This window comes from Astyanax mexicanus, chromosome 24, assembly GCF_023375975.1.
Source record: "Astyanax mexicanus isolate ESR-SI-001 chromosome 24, AstMex3_surface, whole genome shotgun sequence".
In the NCBI taxonomy this organism is placed as follows: domain Eukaryota; kingdom Metazoa; phylum Chordata; class Actinopteri; order Characiformes; family Acestrorhamphidae; genus Astyanax; species Astyanax mexicanus.
Window position 1 is genome coordinate 28885009 of NC_064431.1, and position 22492 is coordinate 28907500.

Genomic DNA, 22492 nt, shown 5'->3' on the forward strand with positions numbered 1-22492 from the left:
GTGCACTCTGCTCTGTGTTTGAATGAGTGTAGTGTGTGTGTGTGTGTGTGTGTGTGTGTGTGTGAATGTGTGTCTTATGTAGAGAGGAACTGAGGTGTTGTTTATAGGTGTTAGCCTGCAGACGCTTTCAGGGTAAAGTGTGAAATAGAGATCAGGACTGTTTAGATGCTGTTGAAAAGAGCTTAGTTCTTCTTTATTTGCTTAGAAATGTGCAGTATATAATACTTATTAAATACTATACTGTACTACTCTACCAAATACAGTATTTATGTACTATGCTTCACTGCTATTAAAACGCTACTCTGTACAACTGTGTTCTACTACACTACGCTACAGCACTATACTTTAATACTCTATGTATTGTACTGCACTATTGAGCATCACTGTACTAAACTACTACACTACAACACTGTATTATACTGCACTACAGTAGAGAACACTGCTGTACTGCATTACCTTACAGTACATTACATTTACAATACACTACTCTGCAATACTATACTGTATTGTAATAGTGTTCAACACTATTCTATGTAACTGTACTGTGATTTACTAATGAACAGTACTATAAAATCTATCTAGGGTGATGTCCGCAGCACAGGGCGTCTGTGAGCTGATGTATCAGAACCGAGTCGCTGCACTTTCCTCCGAGCGCGCTGTGATGCTACTCGGCGATGCTGCATCAGCAGCAGCTCAAAAAGAAGCGGTGGCTGACTTCACATGTATTGGAGGAGGCATGTGTTAGTCTTCACCCTCCTGGTGTGTTGGGGTATTACTAGTGATAGGTGTAGTCCTAGTGAGTGGGTTGGATAATTGGCCGTGTAAATTGGGGAGAAAATGGGAAAATGCAGAAAAGAAAAAAAAAATAGATGAAAATATACGATTTTATGCTCTAAATTGTATTTCTATGTAAATGATGAAAAAATCTTGCCCCTGTTTTCACCTTTTCATAAATTAAACATCCTACGTGTATTTTCCCAAATAAATAAAAGTAATTTCAATACTGCAGTAAAAAAATGTTCATTTAAGGGCGTAGAATGATGCACAATTTGACCTTTCAGTAGAAGCAGAAAGTTACAGTCTTTTCCATTTTATCTCTCTCTCTCTCCCTCTCTCTCTCTCTGGTTCTTATGTAATGTGTAAGATGGATTGGGATAATATGGCTTTAGGTTCTGTCGTGTGTGTGTGTGTGTGTGTGTGTGTGTGTGTGTGTGTGTGTGTGTGTGTGTGTGTGTGTGCGTCCGTGCGTCCGTGGGCTGCTGTAAAGCTCTCAGCCTGCAGCTTACAATAATATTTCTGTCTCTGTCTCTTTTTAACTCTCTCTCTCTCTCGCTTCTTTCCTTCCTCCCTGTCCCTCTTTCTCTTTCTCTGTGTGTCTCTATCTATCTATCCAGCCTTCTCTTGCTGTACATCTGTCTGTTTCTTTGATTATCTGCCTCTGTCTGTCTCTTTCTCTCCCCCTCTTTTCTTTCTCTTCCTCCTTCTCTTCCTCCCTCTCTGCCTATCTTCTCTTTCTCTGTGTCTCTCTGTCTATCTGTCCAGCCTTCTCTTGCTGTACATCTGTCTATTTATTTGGTTATCTGTCTCTGTATGTTTATCTATCTTTTCTTTCTCTTTCTCTGTGTCTCTGTCTATCTGTCCAGATTTCTCTTGCTGTACATCTGTCTGTTTTTTGATTATATGTCTCTATCGCTGTCTCTCTCTCTGCATCCATCTCTCTGTCCATCTATTTCTTATTCATCTCTCTCTCTCTCTCTCTCTCTCTCTCTCTCTCAACTGTATGTCTGTGTGTGCTGGTGTAATCCTCTGCAGTACCTCCAGCCCTCAGTAGGAGGAGATGTGTTCATGTCTGAGTGTGCGGTTGCTTGCCCGTATATCGGGGTGTGTGTGAGTGTGTGTGAGTGTGTGTGTGTGTGTGTGTGTGTGTGTGTGTGTGTGAGAGTAGCAGTGTCCCAGTTTCCTTCCTGTGTGCTGCACGATTCTTGGGCGGTCGCCAGCTCTCCGGCAGCGGTTACATAAGACCCGCCGCTCGCCCCTTTTTTTTTTTTTTCCTGGAATTCAGTCTCTCTGCTGATGTGTGACCTTCTGCAGTAATTGCCAATAAAAGTGTGGCGGGGGCTGTTTACCGAGAGAGACACTGGCACACACACACACACACTTTGGCATGGCGGGTGATAAAGCAAGATTGTTTGAAGGGGCATTGGCCCATTTTAAAGTCTGCTCTCACCTGTTAACTCTTCCAGTTCCTGACTGGGATGCAGACTCATTGCCACATTGTCAAACTGGGCGTACTGTATGACCCCCTGTACACACACACACTTTCTCACACACACACACACTTTCTCACACACTTACACACACACAGAGCTTCTGTATGAAGTTATTTCACTATAAAGCAATTCAACTTCATTTACTTAATAAAACAAGGCTTTAATGAAGGTCACGCCCATTTGGATTTATATTTACCTTTATATATTTATACCACAGTATCTTTTTAAACCACTTTTTAATTGAACTTTATCCAGTACAATATTTTGGAATCCTGGCTGTACATGCTTTATTATTTTAAACATAGTTTATATATATATATATATTTATTCTTATTAATTAATTTATATAGATATATATATACATATATTTTAATATTTTTATTAAAAAAATGTATTACTCAAAACTGTTCTGAAAAAGTATGTTTGGTATTTATTTTAATTTATTTATTATAATTAATTTATTTACCTTTTTTTTCCAGGATAATACTGTAAAATCAAGGTTGTGCATCTTTTGTATTGTATTTTTTTATTTAGTGTGTGTGTATATATCAAAAACAGTAAAAGTGTTATTATTTTAAATGTTTTTATAATATAATTAATATTGACAGATATTTGGTTATCACACATGTTACTAATTACATAATTTTTTAAATACTATGCATACATATTTATTTTTATATATATAAAAAAAAACTTTTAACTTGCACATGTTTTTTTTTATATCGAAAAGCCCTAAAAAAAAAGTGTTTATTTGATCATTTTCTCCAAATTTCTTTCTCAGTGTTCAGATATCACTATTAACCAAAAATTATAAAATGCTAAATAATTTAAATACTGTAATAATCAGTTTAATGGGTTTTAATCACCAGTTAATATTGCGCTGCAGTTGGTCTGGGATATAAAGCGCTACAGTGTCTGAGAGAATAAGAGGATAAGGGTGTGGACTTTATCACAGCAGAGCCTCGTGGGGAACTCCATAATAAAGCAGTGCAGTAACAGCAGCATGCGCTGCTCTCAGTTCAGTTCTGCTGTGTTGTTCTGTGACCTGTTCAGAGAGAGTGATTAACTGAGAATGATTAGCTCACTTTTCCCACTAACAAACCAAACAGCAGCCAGAGACACACGCTGCAGGATTAGCACGTTATTTCCATATGCGTGTACGTGTGTGTGTGTGTGTGTGTAGGTGTGTGTGTGTGTGTGTGTGTAGGTGTGTGTTTGTCTGTGTACCCGTGTGTGTGTTTGTACAGCCGAGGTGTTTCTTTATGAACAATATAAATAACTCCATGAACTCAACAGCTGCTGTAGTAACCTGCTGTTCAAAGGGCTTTGTTTGCTTAGGTATAATAAAAATATCAGTGTCACATTTTTCTGCAGCTTTAATGCTAAATAAGAGACTTAAAAATTACAAGTTTCTTTGATTTCACCAAATTGAAAACCTCTGGAATGTAATCAAGAGGAAGATGGATGACCACAAGTCATCAAACCAAACTGAACTACTTGAATTTTTGCACCAGGAGTAAAGCAGCATAAAGTTATCCAAAAGCAGTGTGTAAGACTGGTGGAGGAGAACATGATGCCAAGATGCATGTAAACTGTGATTAAAAACCAGGGTTATTCCATCATTTTTTCCCCTTTTTTGTTATTTTAGCTATTTCTCATTTCCGCAAATAAATGCTCTAAACGACAGTATTTTTATTTGGAATTTGGGAGAAATGTTGTGCAAAGTTTATAAAATAAAACAACAATTTTACTCAAACATAAGTCTATAAATAGCAAAATCAGAGAAACTGATTCAGAAACTGAAGTGCTCTTTTCATTTTTACCAGAGCTGTATGTACTCATATTGTGTATTTTTTTTTTAATTTAATTTGAATGTTTTTAATGCATGTGCCAAGCAACTAAAGTCAAAGCTTATCTTTGTGGAAAAAATCAAACAAACAATTGAAAGTTTCAACAAAAATAGTTTAAATTAATGTTTTATCATTTTTTTAAATCTTATTATTGTTATATTTAGTAATATCTCATTTCCTCCCACCAGCCATGACTCCCCTTCACACAGTGTGACCAGTGCTAGAGAGGTGAAGGTGTGAAAATGTGCTTAATTTAAATTACATGAAGTGAGTCAACCTCGCCTTCTTTTCACACTGGTTTTATTGTAACCTCACTGTACAGTTCAACACGCTTGGAGGAGAACACTAACTGCCAGCTCTTTAACATCAGCTAACAGACATTGCCCAAAAAAGGCAATTTTCACACTAGAAGGAAACACTTTCTTAACTTTCAGTGGAAGTCATTGTAAGAAGATTTTATTCTAAATCTAATATTTTGAAATCTAATATTTTATATTTCTTTACATTAATTCATAATAAAATTTTAAACAGGAATTTATATTATATTTACAGTAAGGCAAAAGTAAAAAGCAGCAAAGCTGTTTTAAGTGATGATGTAGTGTTAGCTATGTTATGTTGCTAATGCTTATTACAACAAATTTGTTGCTTATTACAACAAATTGGACAAATTCTGTAATATCTAAGTATATATAATGTATATATTTGATTAGAACAAAATGGATTAATGCATACAAAAATAGTCATTTAGAGCATTTATTTGCAGAAAATGAGAAATGGCTGAAATAACAAAAAAGATGCAGAGCTTTCAGACCTCAAATAATACAAAGAAAACAAGTTTTAAGAATTCAGAAATCAATATTTGGTGGAATAACCCTGTTTTTTAAGCATCTTGGCATATTCACCTCCACTAGTTTTACACACCGATTTTGAATAACTTTATGCCTTTACTCCTTTTAATCGTTTGTGATCATCCATCTTCCTCTTGATTATATTCCAGAGGTTTTCAATTTGGTAAAATCAAAGAAACTTATAATTTTTAAGTGGTCACTTTTTTGAGCATTTCTATTGATTTGTTCATTATTACATTTAATAAATATCAACTGCCAGTTTCACAATATGTAAAAAAAAAGAAGAAAAAAAAGTCAACAGCATTTTAAAAGAAAGTTAAAGGAAAATAGAAAATTGATTATATAATCAGAAATATGTATTATTTTTTTATAATACAATTAGAATACTTATATAAGACTTTTCTATTCATACATTGTGAAATGTTTATATTATAAAAAGTATTTATAAAAATATAAACTATATATAGAAAAGTGATGATGTGTAGTAGAATGTGTGCGGATGCTAAGAGTTAATGGCCCTTCACGCTACGTCATGATGCTTTATTTAGTCGTCTTTCCAACCATTAAACCATTAAAATGATTTCTCAATAATTTAAGGAAATGCTATGTGAATTTTAAAGTGATTTAAAGTTCAGTTCTCTCTGCTGTGTCTGTGCCGCTGCTCTTTGCATGTACACGGATCTGTAGAAGCGTTTTGGAGGAAACGAGGAGTAAATTAGCTCGATTTGTTTGAGCCTGTTTTTCTCGGTAACTGATGCAGAGACGTAAGCGTAATGTCCGTGGACACAGAGGGACATTCGCAGCTCACACCTCGTTAGAATCACACGGCACTACTTTCCAGCTGTAGATGTGTTTGCAGAAAGGGAGATTCCTGGCTGGTAGTGATATTAGTCACTGTGCAGAGTCGTGCGTCACGGCTCGCTGTGCCCCTCTTTCTGCCGGTGCGTCTGCAGCCTGCAGAGCAACTGCTTTCCGTAGCCTTCTCCTCCTGTGTGTCCAGAGATACATACACACCCAGCAGCCACATCATTAGAACCACCTGCCCATTAGTTTGTGAGTGTGTCTTAGTGTCTCGTTTTAATGTTAGAGCTCTTAGAATTCTACCAACGAAGTGTGGAGCTTCAGCCAGTATTTTCTTACTACGACTGTGTGGGTCACATCAATCAGCTTTGATTACTGATAAATATATACTATATTTTAATAAGCACTTTTGGTAGATATTGACTACTGCATACTAGGAACACACCATACAAGCTTCTTGATGTTTTGGAGATGTTTTAGTTTCAAATGGACTTGGGTTGTAGTGAAACATTCGTTCACCCCCATAATTCCAAAATACGGCACTTTTAGTCGATGCTCCCAAACATCAAACAGAAGTTTTTGGTTTTGGGTTTTGGTTTTTAGTTTTGGTGCTCTTCATTCTCATGTAGATAGTCACCAGTTACCAGAAAATCTGTACACTTTCTAAGTTCTCAGTGCCTCGTTTTAAAATGTTAAGATCCTCAGAATTCTACCAATGAAGTGTGAAGCTTCATACAGTATTTTCTTACTACAACTGTGTGGGTCACATCAATCAGCTTTGATTATTGATGATATTGACTACTGCATACTAGCAACACACCATACAGGCAGCTGGCTGATGTTTTGGAGATGTTGTGTGTGTCCCTTATGTCTTCAAGGCCTGGACTCTACAATATCTCTGATGGTACCCTGTGGTTCCAAGCCGTAAATTAGCAGCAGATCTTTTAAAGAAAAAGTAATTGTAGGGTTGTAGTGAAATATGATAATGAGTACGAACTTTGGGTGATAATTCCAAAATACAGCACTTTCAGTTGATGCTCCCAAACTGGTTGCTCAGACAGTCACCAGATGTTTTTTTTTTTTTTTTTTTTTTTTGTAGCAGCAGCTGGAATTCATGCATTTCCACTAAATAATTTGTGCAATCTGTCCCCTATCCTACCTATTCTTTCGTGATCGTCACTAAAATTATCGTGACTTAATTTCTAGATGGCAATGCCGGAAAACTATTTTAAGATACTGTGTGCATAAACAGGGTTTTTTATATTTTTTAAATCTGTCCATATTCAAAGTTCTTAACGAGTTATATATCAAGATCTTTAGAATTCTGCTAGTTAAATTTGAAGCTAGTTTGAGCTTGTTAATGGTGTAAAAATAGTGATTTCTTTGCATCGGCAGCACTATGCCCCTATCACTAGCATTGTAAGCCTGTTCGGAGCACCAGCTTAAAGCACTGTATTTGGGATTGCTGGGGGTGAACGAAGGTGAGTTATTAAAATAAAATAGATAAAATGATCAGGATGTGTCAGCAGAGCTACAGCCAGTATTTTCGTACTAGAACTTTGTGGGTCACGTCAATCAGTTTCAGGATCTCAGAGGCAGATTTTTATGATTTTGCTTCCAGCAAAAATGACTGTTCTCTCGCTGCCTAATATATAGATTTTGATGTTATGTGTATATTTATATGTGTGTTTTTTATGTGTGTGTGTGTGTGTAGATTGTACAGAAGTAGAAGTAAAGTAGTGCTGATTCTTTTTGTCTGTGCTGAGATTTTGAGCTGTATGTGTTTGTCAGATACAGTATGTCTGATTTTCAGTGCTGTTCTCTGTAGTCTGGACTCCGCCCCTTTCGTATTTCTTCATGAAGCTGTTATATTTCATGTCTGTGATGTTAATAGTTGGATCTGTTTGACTGTAATGCAGTAGTAGTGCATGCTTTCTGCTTTGCTAATCCACTCCCCTGCTCTTGCATGATGTTCAACTATGACTGTTTTGATTATTTGTACTAATTATTTTTTTTTCTCCTGTTTTTTTTTTCTCACTAATACAAGAATTAACAAACACACAAAATTAATGCGCACTCGTACAGGTTTATAAAATATAATTCTACACATATAAAATATGTATTATTTGATAACAGGGTCTCTTAAAGTGCCAACATAAAGCTGAAGGATGAATGTTCAGACACAGACATGAATAAATATATGTACTGTATATAGATAAATAGATTTAGCTCGTTTATAAGCACTCTTTATAAGCACTTTTTTTATTTCACTTAAAAGCAAGTTGACTAGAGTACAGTTCGGATTTATAGTAGTAATACTACTTTATAATATTTTTTTTCCTTATGTAATGCAGACAATAAATGCTGTTTATGCATACATGCAAGAGTTTGGACACCACTGCTTAGTTATGTCAGACTAACTGAGAAATACACTTAAAATACACTTAAGATTAAATTTCAAGCACCCAAGTAAATTGTACTGTTTTTTTACTCTAAGAAGACGCTTATTTTAAACTAGTCTCAGGTAGTGCTGGGCGATATGGCAAAAATCATATACCACGATATGGATTTTTTTTTATATCACGATAACAATGTATATCATGATATACCACATTTAAGTATGTTTTCAGTTATTCCTTGAAAAATATGACAAAAAATAATATCATTGCTTACGTTTTTCCAACTTTATTTCAAAGTGACATTAAACCAAACTTTGACAAGTGAGAATTACTACCATTTAGTGCAGCAATATATATGTATCAAATAAAAAAAGGTGAGGTAGATGCAGTAGCTATTTTTTTCAAAAGAACAATGCGTCTCAATTGTTCAGCTCTCTTAAGTTTAATAACGTAAAGCATGTCGCAAACCGACATGTCCGTGTGTGTCCGCCAAATAACGTAAAAACCAAAAAAAAAAAACAAATTCTGAAACTTTTTTTGCGAAGATTACTTTATAATCACTTATATAAACCAAGATGCGGATTTCATTTTCCAGCAGGATTTAGCACACTGCCCACATTTCCAATAGTACTAATTGGTCTTATGTATATATAATATTAAAATTTTCTGAGACACTGAATTTTGGGTTTTTATATTGTCTGTACGCCATAATCATCAACAATAAAAGAAATAAACACTTAAAATAGATCAGCTAAACATCTTTAACAATTTTCCTGGGTGCCAATATATAGAATATTTAAAAAATCAAATCAAATAGGTCAGAATCAAGCCATGGTCAAACTATGAAATCTACGCAGTTACTTCCTCTCACTCTTCTATACACCAGTTTTCCTTACATTCTTCTTCAACGCAATTGTATATGACTGTTGGAGACCAGACAGGTTCTTATCTTTTCCTTTACAGTTTATTTATCTTGTAGAAATGGTTTAACTGGGTCAGAATTTGAGTTGCTGTTTGACCTAATCTACTTTCTTAAATGTGAAAGTGAGGATATGTAGGTTCCAGGTCTCTCACTTTCTCATTAGCCTCAGAATTAGTTTCAGGTGTTTACCTACAGCCCAGCTGTTTGTTTAAGTCTGGTCTCGGAGATGACCCATATGATAAGCTCTCGTTATGTAAGCCGCAAAGCCACGTCTCCTCCTAATATAGCCGCCCGCTGGGTGGATGAGGGCCCGTGGGACTGAATGCAGCTCTTGTGCTGTAGATAACTTCCATTGTCAAGTCAAGATTGTTTGTGCTGCTCTTAGATTCCTCCTGGGCTAATCTCCCAGGAGTCATGTGCTCTCGCTCTGATGTGCACATGACCGGCCGTTAGCTTAGTCATGACCAGATCAGATTTTAGATAGTTTATAAAGCAAAAGATACACTATAAAGCTATGGCTACATTTATACAGTAGGTAACTGTGTGGTCCAAACCTGTTTTGTGTTATACAGCACTGGGGAAAAAAAAAAAGTTTCTTTGATTTTACCAAATGATTTTCAAGAGGAAGACAGATGATCACAAGCCATCAAACCAAGCTGAACTGCCTGAATTTTTGCACCAGGAGTAAAGCAGCATAAAGTTATCCAAAAGCAGTGTGTAAGACTGGTGGAGGAGAACATGATGCCAAGATGCATAAAACTTTGATTAAAAAGCAGGGTTAAATATTGATTTCTGAACTCTTAAAACTTTATGAATATGAACTTGTTTTCTTTGCATTATTTGAGGCCTAAAAGTTCTGCATCTTTTTTGTTATTTCAGCCATTTCTCATTTTCTTCAAATAAATGCTCTAAATAGCAATATTTTTATTTGTAATTTGGGAGAAATGTTGTCTGTAGTTTATAAAATAAAACAACAAAGTTCATCTTACTCAAACATAAACCTATAAATAGCAAAATCAGAGAAACTGATTCAGAAACTGAAGTGGCTTCTTCTTTTTTTTTCCAGAGCTGTATGTCACTTTTGTGCGACTGATTAAACAGCAAAGAAAAAAAACTCAGACACTCTAAATCTGACATTTTTATTTCATTTTTATTTGCCCCACCTCAATATATGGTGGTGAAATACAACACTTACCAGTTCACAGCAAGATCAGGATTCATGCATCTTTCATGTTAACGATAAGTACGAAAAATATAAAATCTAGCTATATAGACAGAAAATGAATGACAGGGTTGATTAAGGGTTTCAGTAGAGGGATAGCGAGGTAGGCCTGTGTCACAGCCACACATTGATTTTAATGAAAATAAAAAATCCTCAAATAATGCAAAGAAAACAAGTTCATAATTATAAAGTTTTAAGAGTTCAGAAATCAATATTTGGTGGAATAACCCTGGTTTTTAATCACAGTTTTCATGCATCTTGGCATCATGTTCTCCTCCACCAGTCTTACACACTGCTTTTGGATAACTTTATGCCTTTACTCCTGGTGCAAAAATTCAAGCAGTTCAGCTTGGTTTGATGGCTTCTTTCTTGATGTTCCAGAGGTTTTCAATTTGTTAAAATCAAAGAAAAAAAATTAAGTGGTCTCAAATTTTTTCCAGAGTTGTATTTTTGTTATCATGGGCATCGTGCCTTTTAATAATGAACTTAATTCAACAAATTGATGAGCCCAGCAGTCAGCCACTGGAAATCTTTATTAAACTGAAACTTCATGTGAAGCTTTGCTTATTTTTACACGTGTGTCAGTTTTACACTGTGCAAACAGTTCAGATAAATGTAAAAAAAAAAAAAAAAAAAAAAATCATGGTAAAAATTTGGATTTGTTGAGAAAATCAGATTCAGGTCACTTTTTACCTGATGTGTGAACACAGCAGCATATAACACACACGTGTCCTGATTTAGAGGATTAGAGGTGTCCAGCTAGTCAGCTGAAGGTGGGAGATGGTTCTGTTTGTGTACAGTTACTAACTTACAGATGATCTTCTGTTTTCCATTAGCTGGTCCCTCCTCCTCCAGAGCCAGAGGGCCTTGCTGAGGTGTGTTCAACACCCATATTCGCATCAGTGCCCATGGCACCGGTGCTGTGCTGGAATATGGGTCGTTGTAGAGAGTCGTAGTTGGTCAGTTCTGTAGGTCCTGTTCGCGTAGATGCATTTCATTAGTGCCGCAGCCCCTCCCACGCAACCCATCAGAACCATCCATGCTTCCACCAACAAGTATTCAGAGCTTCACGAGGGAGCAGATGAGATATATAGAAGAAAAATACTGTTCATGTATTAAAACATAATCAGAATACAGTTCTGTCCATGCAAATATAGAGTAACATCCAATACACTCATTGACAAAAAAAGATAGTCGGTCCCCAAAAAGCAGTAAATGCTTAGAAGCTGAATGCCCTAATCACTACTTGGGGTGACCTAATGTTGAATTGCTGTTGAGAAAAAAAAAAAGGCAAGATTGACGTGCTTAGAACAATGTATTCATTACCGAAACAGGTCTAAACCTTGATATTGAATGTCTGAACATTGATATTGATACGGTTCCAGTCTACAACCATTCAGGTGTTGTGCCGAATTCAGCACCCCTGCCAAAAAAAAAGCTTTAGCCAACTTTAATTAGCGGGGATAATTGCTTTAGCTAACTTTAATTGGAAACATACTCCCGAGAGGGGGTGCTTTTCCTGGCGGGGGTGCTGAATTCAGCATAACAATAGTATTTAATTTAACGCAGATGGTTGCTTGCTAATCAGTCCAATAAAGTCTTAGCATGTCTAGCAGTCAATGATCTCTCACCAGGAGGTGCACTACCCAAAAGTAGCCTCTTGGAGGATTTTATTATATCAATGTGGCAACATTCATCAGAGCCATTCTTCACACTTAGAATCGTTTACGCATCTATCTTTCACTGCAGTCTGAGGTTGCCTTGTTTATATTTGTCAATGAGTATATACAATGTGTATGTACTAAACCTATGCACTAAATAAATGTGTATATATTTTCATTAATGTACAGCCTAGCCTATCAGAGCCAATCTTGGTCTTGATACAGACTAGAAAATATGTGTATACAGTTTTACATAATAGCCCTGTGCACAACCAGCCCTATCAAAGCCATGGAAATTCTTATAACACACACACACACACACACACACACACACTTGCAGCCAAAGAGCTCCATCGACAGACTCTCACTCAGACACACACACACACACCCGAGAGGTATTCTTTATTCCGGGTGGATCTGCTCTTTGTCAGTAAGTGTGTCGTGACCTCTTGGCTCAGTTTACAAGACTGTCATGCTTTCCTTATTCAAGCAATATTCCCGTTCATGACCCCTTTTTGTGGGGTTGAAGCAAGTGGATTGCGGGTTTGTGTGTGTGTGTGGTGTGTGTGTCCGAGTGTGTATGCCCTAGAGTGTGTGTGTGTGTGTCTGGGTGTTTTTCCATGGCAGATGGGGGCATGGGCTGTGCTCTGTGTCACTAGTGCACAGGCTCTATTATGTAATCTGGATAAAGCATTTTTTTTCTTTTTTGTTTTCCTTTTTTTCCTCTTTCCTCGTTCCCTCGTTCCAGGCTGGCTTTTTTTTTTCACCCTGGCAGCCTCGGCCTCCGTTATGTAATTAACATGCTTTCACTCTGCCCTACGATGCTCCACAGGGAGCTGAGACTGTAGAAGAGCAAGTCCACCCTACTAAAATCTGATCAATCTCGGTTCCTTTATTTTTAAACTGTTATTTTTACAGAGCGTCTGAGAACGTGGCCTCCGAATAGCATTTAAAACTGACATTTGACTCATTGGCCTCTTTTTCACTCTAGGTCCAAATGATTAAAGTTGCTTTTATTGATTATATTCCAATATTGCTACTGTGGTGTTAGCATGCTGGCTATAGGCCTCACCCTACTAATGCGGTCACAGCATTAGCACGGCCCCCATGTGTTATTAAGCCCCCACCGAACTACACCAGCTGTGGGTCTTGTCCAACATTGCCTATGGCTTCATCCAACTTCGCTACTGTGACGTTAGCAATCCAGCTGTGAGCCTTCTCCCACAACACTGCTGAAGTTTTAGGCCTCCTTCAACATTGCTACGTCAGCTATGGGCTTTGTCTCAAATTGCTACTGTCCTCTTCCAACATTGCTACACCAGCTTTGGACCTTGTCTCACATTGTTACTGGCCTCCCAGCATCGCTACCGCATTGTTAGTACCCAGGCTATGAGCATTGTCTCACATTGCTACTGGCCTCGTCCAACATTGCTATGTCAGCTATGGGCCTTGTCCCACATTGCTACATGCCTTGTCCAACATTGCCACTGGCCTCATTCAACAATGCTACTGGCCTTGTCCAACATTGCGCCTGGCCTAGACCAACCTCACTACTTCAGCTATGGACTTTGTCTCACAATGCTACTGGCCTCGTCCAACATTGCTACGCCAACTATGGGCTTTGTTCCTTATTGCTACTGGCCTCCTCCAACATTGCTACTGGCTTCATCCAACATTGCTACATCAATTATGGGCCTTGTCCAACATTGCCACTGGCCTCGTCTAACATTGCTACGTCAACTATGGGCCTTTTCCAACATTGCCGATGGGCTCGTCCAACATTGCTACGTCAACTATGGGCTTTGCCCCCACATTGCTACTGGCCTCATCCAATATTGCTACACCAGCAATGGGCCATGTCCCACATTGCTACTGGCCTCGTCCAACTTTGCTTTGCCAGCTATGGGCTTTGTCCCACATTGCTACTGGCCTCCCATCATCACTATCGCATGGTTAGAACCCAAGCTTTGCTATTGGCCTCGTCCAACATCACTACACCAGCTATGGGCCTTGCCACATCCCACTAAGCTACTGGCCTCCCAGCATCGCTACCACATCGTTAGCACCCCAGCTATGGGCCTTGGCCAAAATCGCTACACCAGCTATTGGTACCAGTCTTACTACCACGGCATTAGCACACAGGCTGTGGGCCTATTCCAACATTGCTACCACTGCATTAGCCCTGTTAACTGTTACCCTCCAAGCTCAGACCCCTACAGCACTACAGTGGACAAGAGACCAATTACTGCTAAAAGCATAAAACTTGCCATAAACCCTAGATTTAAGCATTCCTCTTAAAAACTGGACTAAAAATATAGAAATTGTATTAATTTGTTCCAAGTAGCTGGTTCCCCCTCTACCCCTTATTTATTCACCAGAGGAACAGTATATTGTGGTGTTAGATAAACCAGTTCTTGTTTTGTCATACACAGGCGTACACAGTTATGTTTCACTCAAACCAGCTCCCTCACATTCACACACGCCTCATGTCCTTCATTTAACTGCATGATGTAATCTGTCCCACTTTTCCTTGCATGTCATGGAAATGACTAATGTGCCCCGAATTAATCCCTCCTTTCTTTTCTGTTCTCCCGGATGCTTTTTTTTCTCCCCCCAATCCTCCTCCTCCTCCTCCTTCTTCTCTTGCCTCCTACCTCCTCTTTTGGCTTCCCGCTAACTCGCCTTGCTCTCAGGATCTTGATCCCAACCAGCCCCAGAAGCAACTGGAGGATCAGAAGCGGGTAGGTAGCTTCACAGCCCCGACCCCTGACCTGAGAGTGCGGCCCCTGCTCCAGCGGCATGCCCATATCCGCACACCCGCACACGCTGCTGCCTCTACTAACTGCCCTCTCACTGCCCAGACGAATGCTTCCACTTGGGGAATGCCCATTGGCCATTGTGCATACTTGTGTTTTGATATGTCAAAGGTTTATTTTCCACTGTGTATCTGGGTTTTCCATGTTTTCACAACTGTTTGTAGTTGAATCTGATGGTGGTAAAAAAAAAAGGTAGGGGTAAGGGATGTCCTGACCCAATCCTAATGTACTAATACAACCAAATAAAAAACTAAATGAGAGACATAAGGATCAATTGCACAGGTATTTGTATCAGCTGATCCAGCTCATAGATGTGATCCGTGATATTCCAGCGGTTACAGGTTGCTACAATACATATTCATAGCACGTTACCTTTTGTATAGCACAGACCTTTTGTATGGCTAATGAGGTAAAACCTCATTAAAGCCAGCATTAAAAGTTCTGAATGTTTTTACCGTATCTAGCTTAAACTCAATTTTATTAGTATTTTTAGAATGTTTAAACCAACATGCCTGGAAGCAGAGTAATGACTTTTAACATCACTTACTGGATATCCCTCTCAAGAGTACACCATTAAGCCCAGTACAGAGGCTTCCTCTAGAGGGCAGACCAGAGAAAACAGACTTCTGACATGAATTAAAGGTGTTTGGGCAAAATCTGATTTTAGTGGGTGCCATATTGATGGGATGTTCGATTTCTAAAGTTGTGTGGGCATTTAACGTTTTAATACTCACAATATCAGGTGTGTACAGGGTATGCTACACAGAAGTCATGATTACACCCACAGTGGGTAGTGCAGTGAGAGGTAATGATTGTGACCGGCGGTGTCTGGCTAGAATTGTCCATGTGTGCAGAAATTACATCCACATTCACTGCAGGAGGTCTCACACGCATATCCCACAGGTCCATGCAGTGTTCTTTTATCTAGTTCCTGTCCCGTGGCTTTTGCCATATCTGTTTATAGAATAATTGACTGAATCTCTAAGTGTCCGATTGGCTCTTTGGGATTTTTAGTTTCTGAATCACTGAAGGAAAGGTAGGGTCTTAATGCTGGTTTAATCTGAGTGGCTAAAGTGAGTCTAAAGTTGGAGATTAATTGGTTGGTTGGTGGTCTGAGATGAGTCTAGGAGGTGATGTCACACACTTTTCCAGCTTTGACTGCACCCTCTTTTTCTGTTACCAGGGTGAAGCTTTGAGGCAGATCCTAGTCAACCGTTACTATGGCAACTTCAAGCCAGGAGGGCGGAGAGACAGTCTGACCAGCTTTAGCAATGGACCCCTCGGTGCAGGGGGACAGAGCAAAGCTCCTGCAGGTGTGTATGATGCAGTATGATCCATTTAAATAGATGTTCGTTCATTCATTCATTCATTCATTCATAAGGGGTAAGCTGGTAATGTAATATGGTAAAATAATTTCACAATATTTCAGGTGTTTTTTTTAATAACGTTATTGTATATTGGCAATATGAAAAAAAAAAAAAAAAAAACACACACGGTGACAAACACTGCAAAACGTTTTATTCGTTTAAAGCAAGGGTTCTCAGCTGGTCTCAGCCCAGGACCAACATTTTCTAATAGGTATTTAGTCGTGACCCACTTTTAAAGAATACAAACCAAACAAATAAAAAAAAAACATTTAAACATATATATATATATATATATATATATATATATATATATATATATATATATATACATGCAAAGTAAATTTAAGAGCAATAGATGTATAAAAGTTACTACAATAAAATTAAATATAAAAACTGCACAAAATTATATATTTCAATGATTTGCATATCTCAGCATTCAGAGTACATTATTAAATCAGATTTTTTTTATTTATACATTTAAAAAAATATATTATTTTTGTCCTCTTTAAAACAGAAGTCCTTAACCCTCCTGTTTTGTTAGAGGTCAAATTGATTCGTTTTATTGTTTGAAGATCTAGGAAAATAGTTAAAAGTTTTTTTTTTTCCAGTATCAAACTATTTCTGCTTGCCTTAATTGGTGTAATCAACATATAATATGAAAATGGTTTATCTCACATATTTGCAACCACCCCCTGCAAAAACTTGCACTGTTATGTTTCAATGTTAAACTATTGTTTTTTTATATGTTGGTCTTTCAAAAGTAATAAAGTAGTGAAACATTAAAAACTAGTGAAAAATTATCATAATTAAATCATTGCCTGTTAGAGGTAATTATTGATAAGGTAAGTATTGATAGAATAATTGGTAATGGAGTTAGTTATTCAATGTTTACATGGCTTGTTAGGATTTTTTGGGGTTTCAGATGTCTTTTGGATCTTTAAATATACACCAGGTGTACAAATTGACCTGAGAACAGCGTTGCTGTTCCTGACAAATGAACATAACAGGAGGGTTAAAAAAATATTTCATAATGAAACAGTAAAGTTAAGAGGTGACAAAGTGTAATTGTATCAGTTTCCTGGCCCGACCATTTAATATATTAAATGCTCTGGTAGGTTTTTGCAGGCATTTTTCTGTTTTAACGCATTTTGGTCACATGCACAGCCTCATAAAGAGCTTCTGAAAGAGGATCTGGCCTTGTTTGCTGGTTAGCTAATCCAAAAAAGCACTTTTCTCAATCTCAATTACTGCTGCATTTACATATTTCCACAAGAGTGGTCTCTGAATTCTCAAAACTTACAAACAGTCACTTTAAATGGTACAGCTAAATGAATGTTAGTTCAGTTTCTGGTCAGAGCTAGCGTGATGCTCCGCTTCGTTCTCTGGACAGTCTTGACGTCACACAGTTTTCTCCATGTGTGTGTAAAGATGAATCATCTTCCCTCTCCAAAAATAGTCTATACCTTATAGATTCACCACGGTCAGGATGGGTTCACCATCACCTCTCCCTCTATCCCTCTATCTCAGTCTGTCCGTCTTTCTCTTAGTTAAACCTCATCACTTTACCTCGTTTTGCTTTTGATCCCTTTGTCCATCTGTTCTTCCCTCAATCTCTCTTCATCCCTGCCCTTGTCACCCTTGGTTACGTGCTGCATGTCCTTACGTAGTCAGCGCCATCCCTGCTGTTGCCAGGCAACTGAACAGGGTGCCCACGCTTCCTGTGGGAATAGCCTGCAGACACACCTTCTAGAGGAAGTGTGTTTGGATATATACGTATGTGTGTGTGTGTGTGTTGTAATGTGTGTGTGTACAGTGGGGTGAAAAAGTATTTGCCCCCTTTTTTATCATGCTTACATTTTTCAGATTAACAAATACATTTTAGTTCAATCAACCTGGACCTATATAGAAAAAGTATTTGACCCTATAATTAATAACTGCAATGAATCTTATAAAAAAAATATTAAAATCTTTTAATTTTCCCAAAAAATGACAGTGCACCTTTTAATCTGGTGCACATTATGTATGAATTCTACCAGTCAGGTATTAAGTAGCAGTAAAGCCACTCTGCTGAAGTACAGAGTTGTACAGGAGTTTCAGTGAAGTTTCTCCAGCACTAAGGCTGGAGCAGTATTAGGATTAGCCGCTAATCGCGCTAAGTACTAGCTTTTTCACTGCTCAGGGATGAGTATTATAGGCCTGTAGCCTGCTGCTAACCCCAACTAGCACTGCTGGAGCAGCATTAGCATTACCCACTAACTGCGCTAAGTTCTCTCGCTGGTCAGAGGTGAGTATTATCGACCTGTAGCCTGCATATTTACCATGTTAAAACAACCAGCTACGCGGGACGAACCGCTAGCTAATATCACCCTGGCTTACCAGAACTCTCAGGGTTTCTGAGTGTAGTGCTGTCCGGCAGAATTTAGTGGTAAGCCGCTAATGCTAATGTTGCTGCACCCAGCCTTAGTGGAAATCTGGAAATCTAAGCTTACTGTAAATAAACAGAAGCGCTTTACTCAGAGTAGATTAACATCCAGTGCTAGTTTGACATAAAAACATATATAGTTTTGTTCTGAAATCCCTTCTTTCCTTCTCAGCAGCAGCTGGGGGTTCCGGGGGCTCCCGTGGGGAGATGAGTCTGGCCGAGGTGCAGTGCCACTTGGATAGGGAGGGTGCGTCCGACCTGGTCATTGACCTCATCATGAATGCCACCAGCGATCGCATCTTCCAGGAGAGCATCTTATTGGCCATTGCTTTGCTGGAGGGAGGGAACACAGTCATACAGGTAAGAGCCAAGTTCTGTTCAAATCCACACACTGGGTTACTGTGCTTTCAGTTCTCATCACCAGAGTGCTAACACTGTGGTAGTGATGCTGGAAGTCATCTATAGTGAGCGTGCTAGTGCTACTATAGCAATGCTGGACGAAGCATGGACAGTTCGCCATTTTGCATTTAGTTAATCATGCTAACTTGCTAGCTCTGTGTAATCAGGCAAGGAATCTGAGACCGGACACATCCAACAACAGCAGCTGTCTTATAATTATTAGGAGATGCCGTGCATTTTGAGGTCCTGATTTAGTAACACACTTAGCATTTGGATAAAAAAAGCGTAACTGGATCACATGGATTTAGTAACCATTTGGCCCTGCAGTGTAAAAGAGGCCCTTATAGTCTGTAAACAATTAGAATATTATTGAAAAGTTACTTTATTTTAGGAAATCACTCATATATTATATAAATGTATTGCACACAGAGTGATCTATTTTAAGCGTTTATTTCTTTTATTGTTGATGATTATGGCTTACAGCCAATGAAAAATCAAATAAGAATATTTTATAAGATCAATTGGTACTTTTGGCAGTGTGGGCAGTGTGCCAAGTCCTGCTGGAAAATGAAATCCGCATCTCCATAAAAGTTGTCAGTAGCAGAGGGAAGCATAAAGTGCTGTAAGATTTTGTGAGAAAACAAAACTGCACTGACTTTAGACTTGATAATAAAACACAGTGGATCAACACCAGCAGATGACAGACATGACTCTCCAAACCATCACTGATTGGTGGAAACTTCACACTAGACCTCAAGCAACTTGGACTGTGTGTCTTTCCACTCTTCCTCCAGGTCCCTTGATTTCTGCTGGTGTATTTTGTATTTCCCTCTGCTGACAACTTTTATGAAGATGCGGATTTCATTTTCCAGCAGGATTTGGCACACTGCCCACACTGCCAAAAGTACCAATCAGTTTTATATAATATTCTAATTTTCTGAAACACTGATGTTTGGGTTTTCATTGTCTGTAAGTCATAATCATCAACAATAAAAGAAATAAACAATTAAAATAAAATAGATCACTCTGTGTGCAATACATTTATATCATATATATGAGTTTCACATTTTGAACTGAATTACTGAAATAGTCATTTTTAATGAATATTTTAATTTACTGAGATGAACTGGTACTTGCCTTTTCTCTTTAATATATATTTTATTTACTATGTTTAGTGTAACTTTTATGTATATTGCATTATTTAATACCATAATTTTTGCACTATTAGGCACACCGCCACTATTAGGCACAAGCACCACTTGTTAGGAACAGGGGTGTCACTATGTTTCTCTTCTAATTCAGCTAAAAGCTAAGCTAAGCTAAGTAAACAAAACTTTAAAAAAAGTTTTCTGTGGATATTAATGTACACAGATTTCTCTCCTGAAAACTGTTCATTTGAGTGAGTAAAGCGCTTCTGTTTATTTACAGTAAGCTTTCCAGATTTCCACTATTGCTAGAGCATTAGCATTAGCGGCTAACTGCTTATGGCTCCTAACTGCCGCTCATCAGCGCTACACTAAACCAGGGCAATATTAGCTAGCAGTTTGTCCTATGTAGCTTGTTTTAACATTGTAAGTGCGCAGGCTACAGGCCAATAATACTTACCTCTCAACAGCCAAATGGCTAGCGCTAATTAATGTGTTGGTGTGTAATGCTAATGCTGCTCCAGCAGTGATGGCCGAGGATAGAAGCAGACTAAATGCTGATAATACTCAGTTCTTAACAACCAAAAGGCTAGTGCTGCTCCAGCAGTGCTAGCCAGGATTAAAAGCAGAGTACAGGTCGATAATACTTACCTCAGAACGACCAAATGGCTAGAAAGGTTAGCGGCTAAAGCTAATACTGCTGGAGAACTAAACTGAAACTCCTGTATAATGCTATACTTCAGTGTAGAGTGGTTTTACTGCTCTTTAATACCCGACTGATAGAATTCATACATAATGCGCACCAGATTGTAAGGCGCACCTCAGATTTTTGGGTAAAAATTGAAGTATTTTAAGCGCACCTTATAGTGCGAAAGTACAGTTATCAAGCTCAGATTCACAACTATATTGACCCACACTCTATTTTCTAGCATTCCCTCGCAATGCATTTTTGCACACGCCCAATCCGCAGACTTTATAAAGAAGCATGACGTCTTAAGAGCAAGAATCTTCTAATCCACAACCATACTGACCTAGACACACCTAGAATCACTCAAGATGTTGCCATGGTGCCAGATAATACACCGCTCTTACAAGCTCTTAGCAACACCTGAGCTTAGCAACACCATATCAACCACTTGTTGGTGTGCTTACTAATCACTGTAAATTAATTGCGAGATGACATAATCAAAAAAGCTGGATAACTCAAAAAAGTGAAAACAGAGCTGAAATGGAAGAGTTATGTAAACGGTTGGATACACTGAGAGCGGGAGAGGTGTGCTAATCACCTTCTGGGATCGCTCCAGCACCGAGCAGCTCCTTCACGTCACTGTCCGCTCCCCCCACAACTCCCCCTCCACCTCCTGTGTTGCTCTGGCAACCCGGCAACCCGCTAACCTCGCAGCAAGGTTGTGTGCAGGCAGAGAGGATTGTGGGGGGTTAAAGAGAGAGAGAAAGAGAATGAGACTGAGAGATTGTAGGACAGTTGCGCTTTAAATTGCTATTTTGATAGGATAGATTGTTTTGTGTGTATGTGTGTGTGCTTTGTGTTTGCTTGTTGTGTAATGCTGTTGTGTGTGTGTGTGTGTGTGTGTGTGTGTGTGCTTGCACAAACAGATCCTGTTGCGTAATGGGCTTGTTATTTGCATAGCCATTCTACCTGATGCTCCCCTGACTTCCAGCAGGCTCTCACACAAAGCTGCTCACATGAGTGCCTGTTACATAAGCCAGGCCTGGCAGGCAGAATACACACACACACAAACACACACACACTGCGCACCTACGCCAAGCGCACACGCTCAAACTGGGTCGCTGATTACTGCCGGAACCAGGGCAGAGAGAGAGAGCAAGAGAGAGAGACAGACAGACAGACAGAAGGACAGAAAGAGAGAGAGAGAGAGAGAGACTACAGAGTAGAACGAATAAGCATGACTTAATGGAATTGACAACTTGATTAAACTTTATTGATTAAATTTAAACTCACTTCAAGAAACAGGCAGTGATTGTGCAGCAGTTTGTTTGAAGATAATGCATAAATGTACTGCTGTCTCTTACAGTTAAAGGAGAACTCCAGTGTAAAATTGACTTTTGGAGTAGTTAGAGCTGTGCGATATGACGATAAATATCGTGGGGACGATAGAAAAGTGTCTCTATCGTTTTTACAGTAATTAAATCAATTATTCATACAAATATATAAAGTAGGCTACGATAAAATGTATTGGCGTGGTCACTTTGCATAAACTTGGTTTATGTAAGCGATAATAAAGTAATCTTTGCAAAAAAAAAGCTTCATAACGTGGTTTTGCAACATGCTTTACGCTGCTTTACGTTATTTGATTAGCACTTTAAAAAATGTTAATTGAGTTTATTTTG

General features: G+C 38.4%; 1 protein-coding gene across 24 annotated transcripts in view; it reads left to right on the forward strand.

Annotated features, from left to right (window-relative positions):
* Positions 1-22492, forward strand: part of itpr1b (inositol 1,4,5-trisphosphate receptor, type 1b) — a 227391-nt gene that overhangs the window by 105259 nt on the left and 99640 nt on the right. For 11 of the 24 annotated variants that reach the window (XM_049471933.1, XM_049471930.1, XM_049471927.1 and 8 more), the window contains 4 exons: positions 11149-11187; positions 14667-14714; positions 15973-16102; positions 18751-18938. In XM_049471933.1, coding sequence (XP_049327890.1) covers positions 11149-11187; positions 14667-14714; positions 15973-16102; positions 18751-18938 — 405 coding nt within the window. The remainder of the gene's footprint in view (positions 1-11148; positions 11188-14666; positions 14715-15972; positions 16103-18750; positions 18939-22492) is intronic. The other 13 variants (XM_049471939.1, XM_049471934.1, XM_049471938.1 and 10 more) reach the window with 4 other exon arrangements.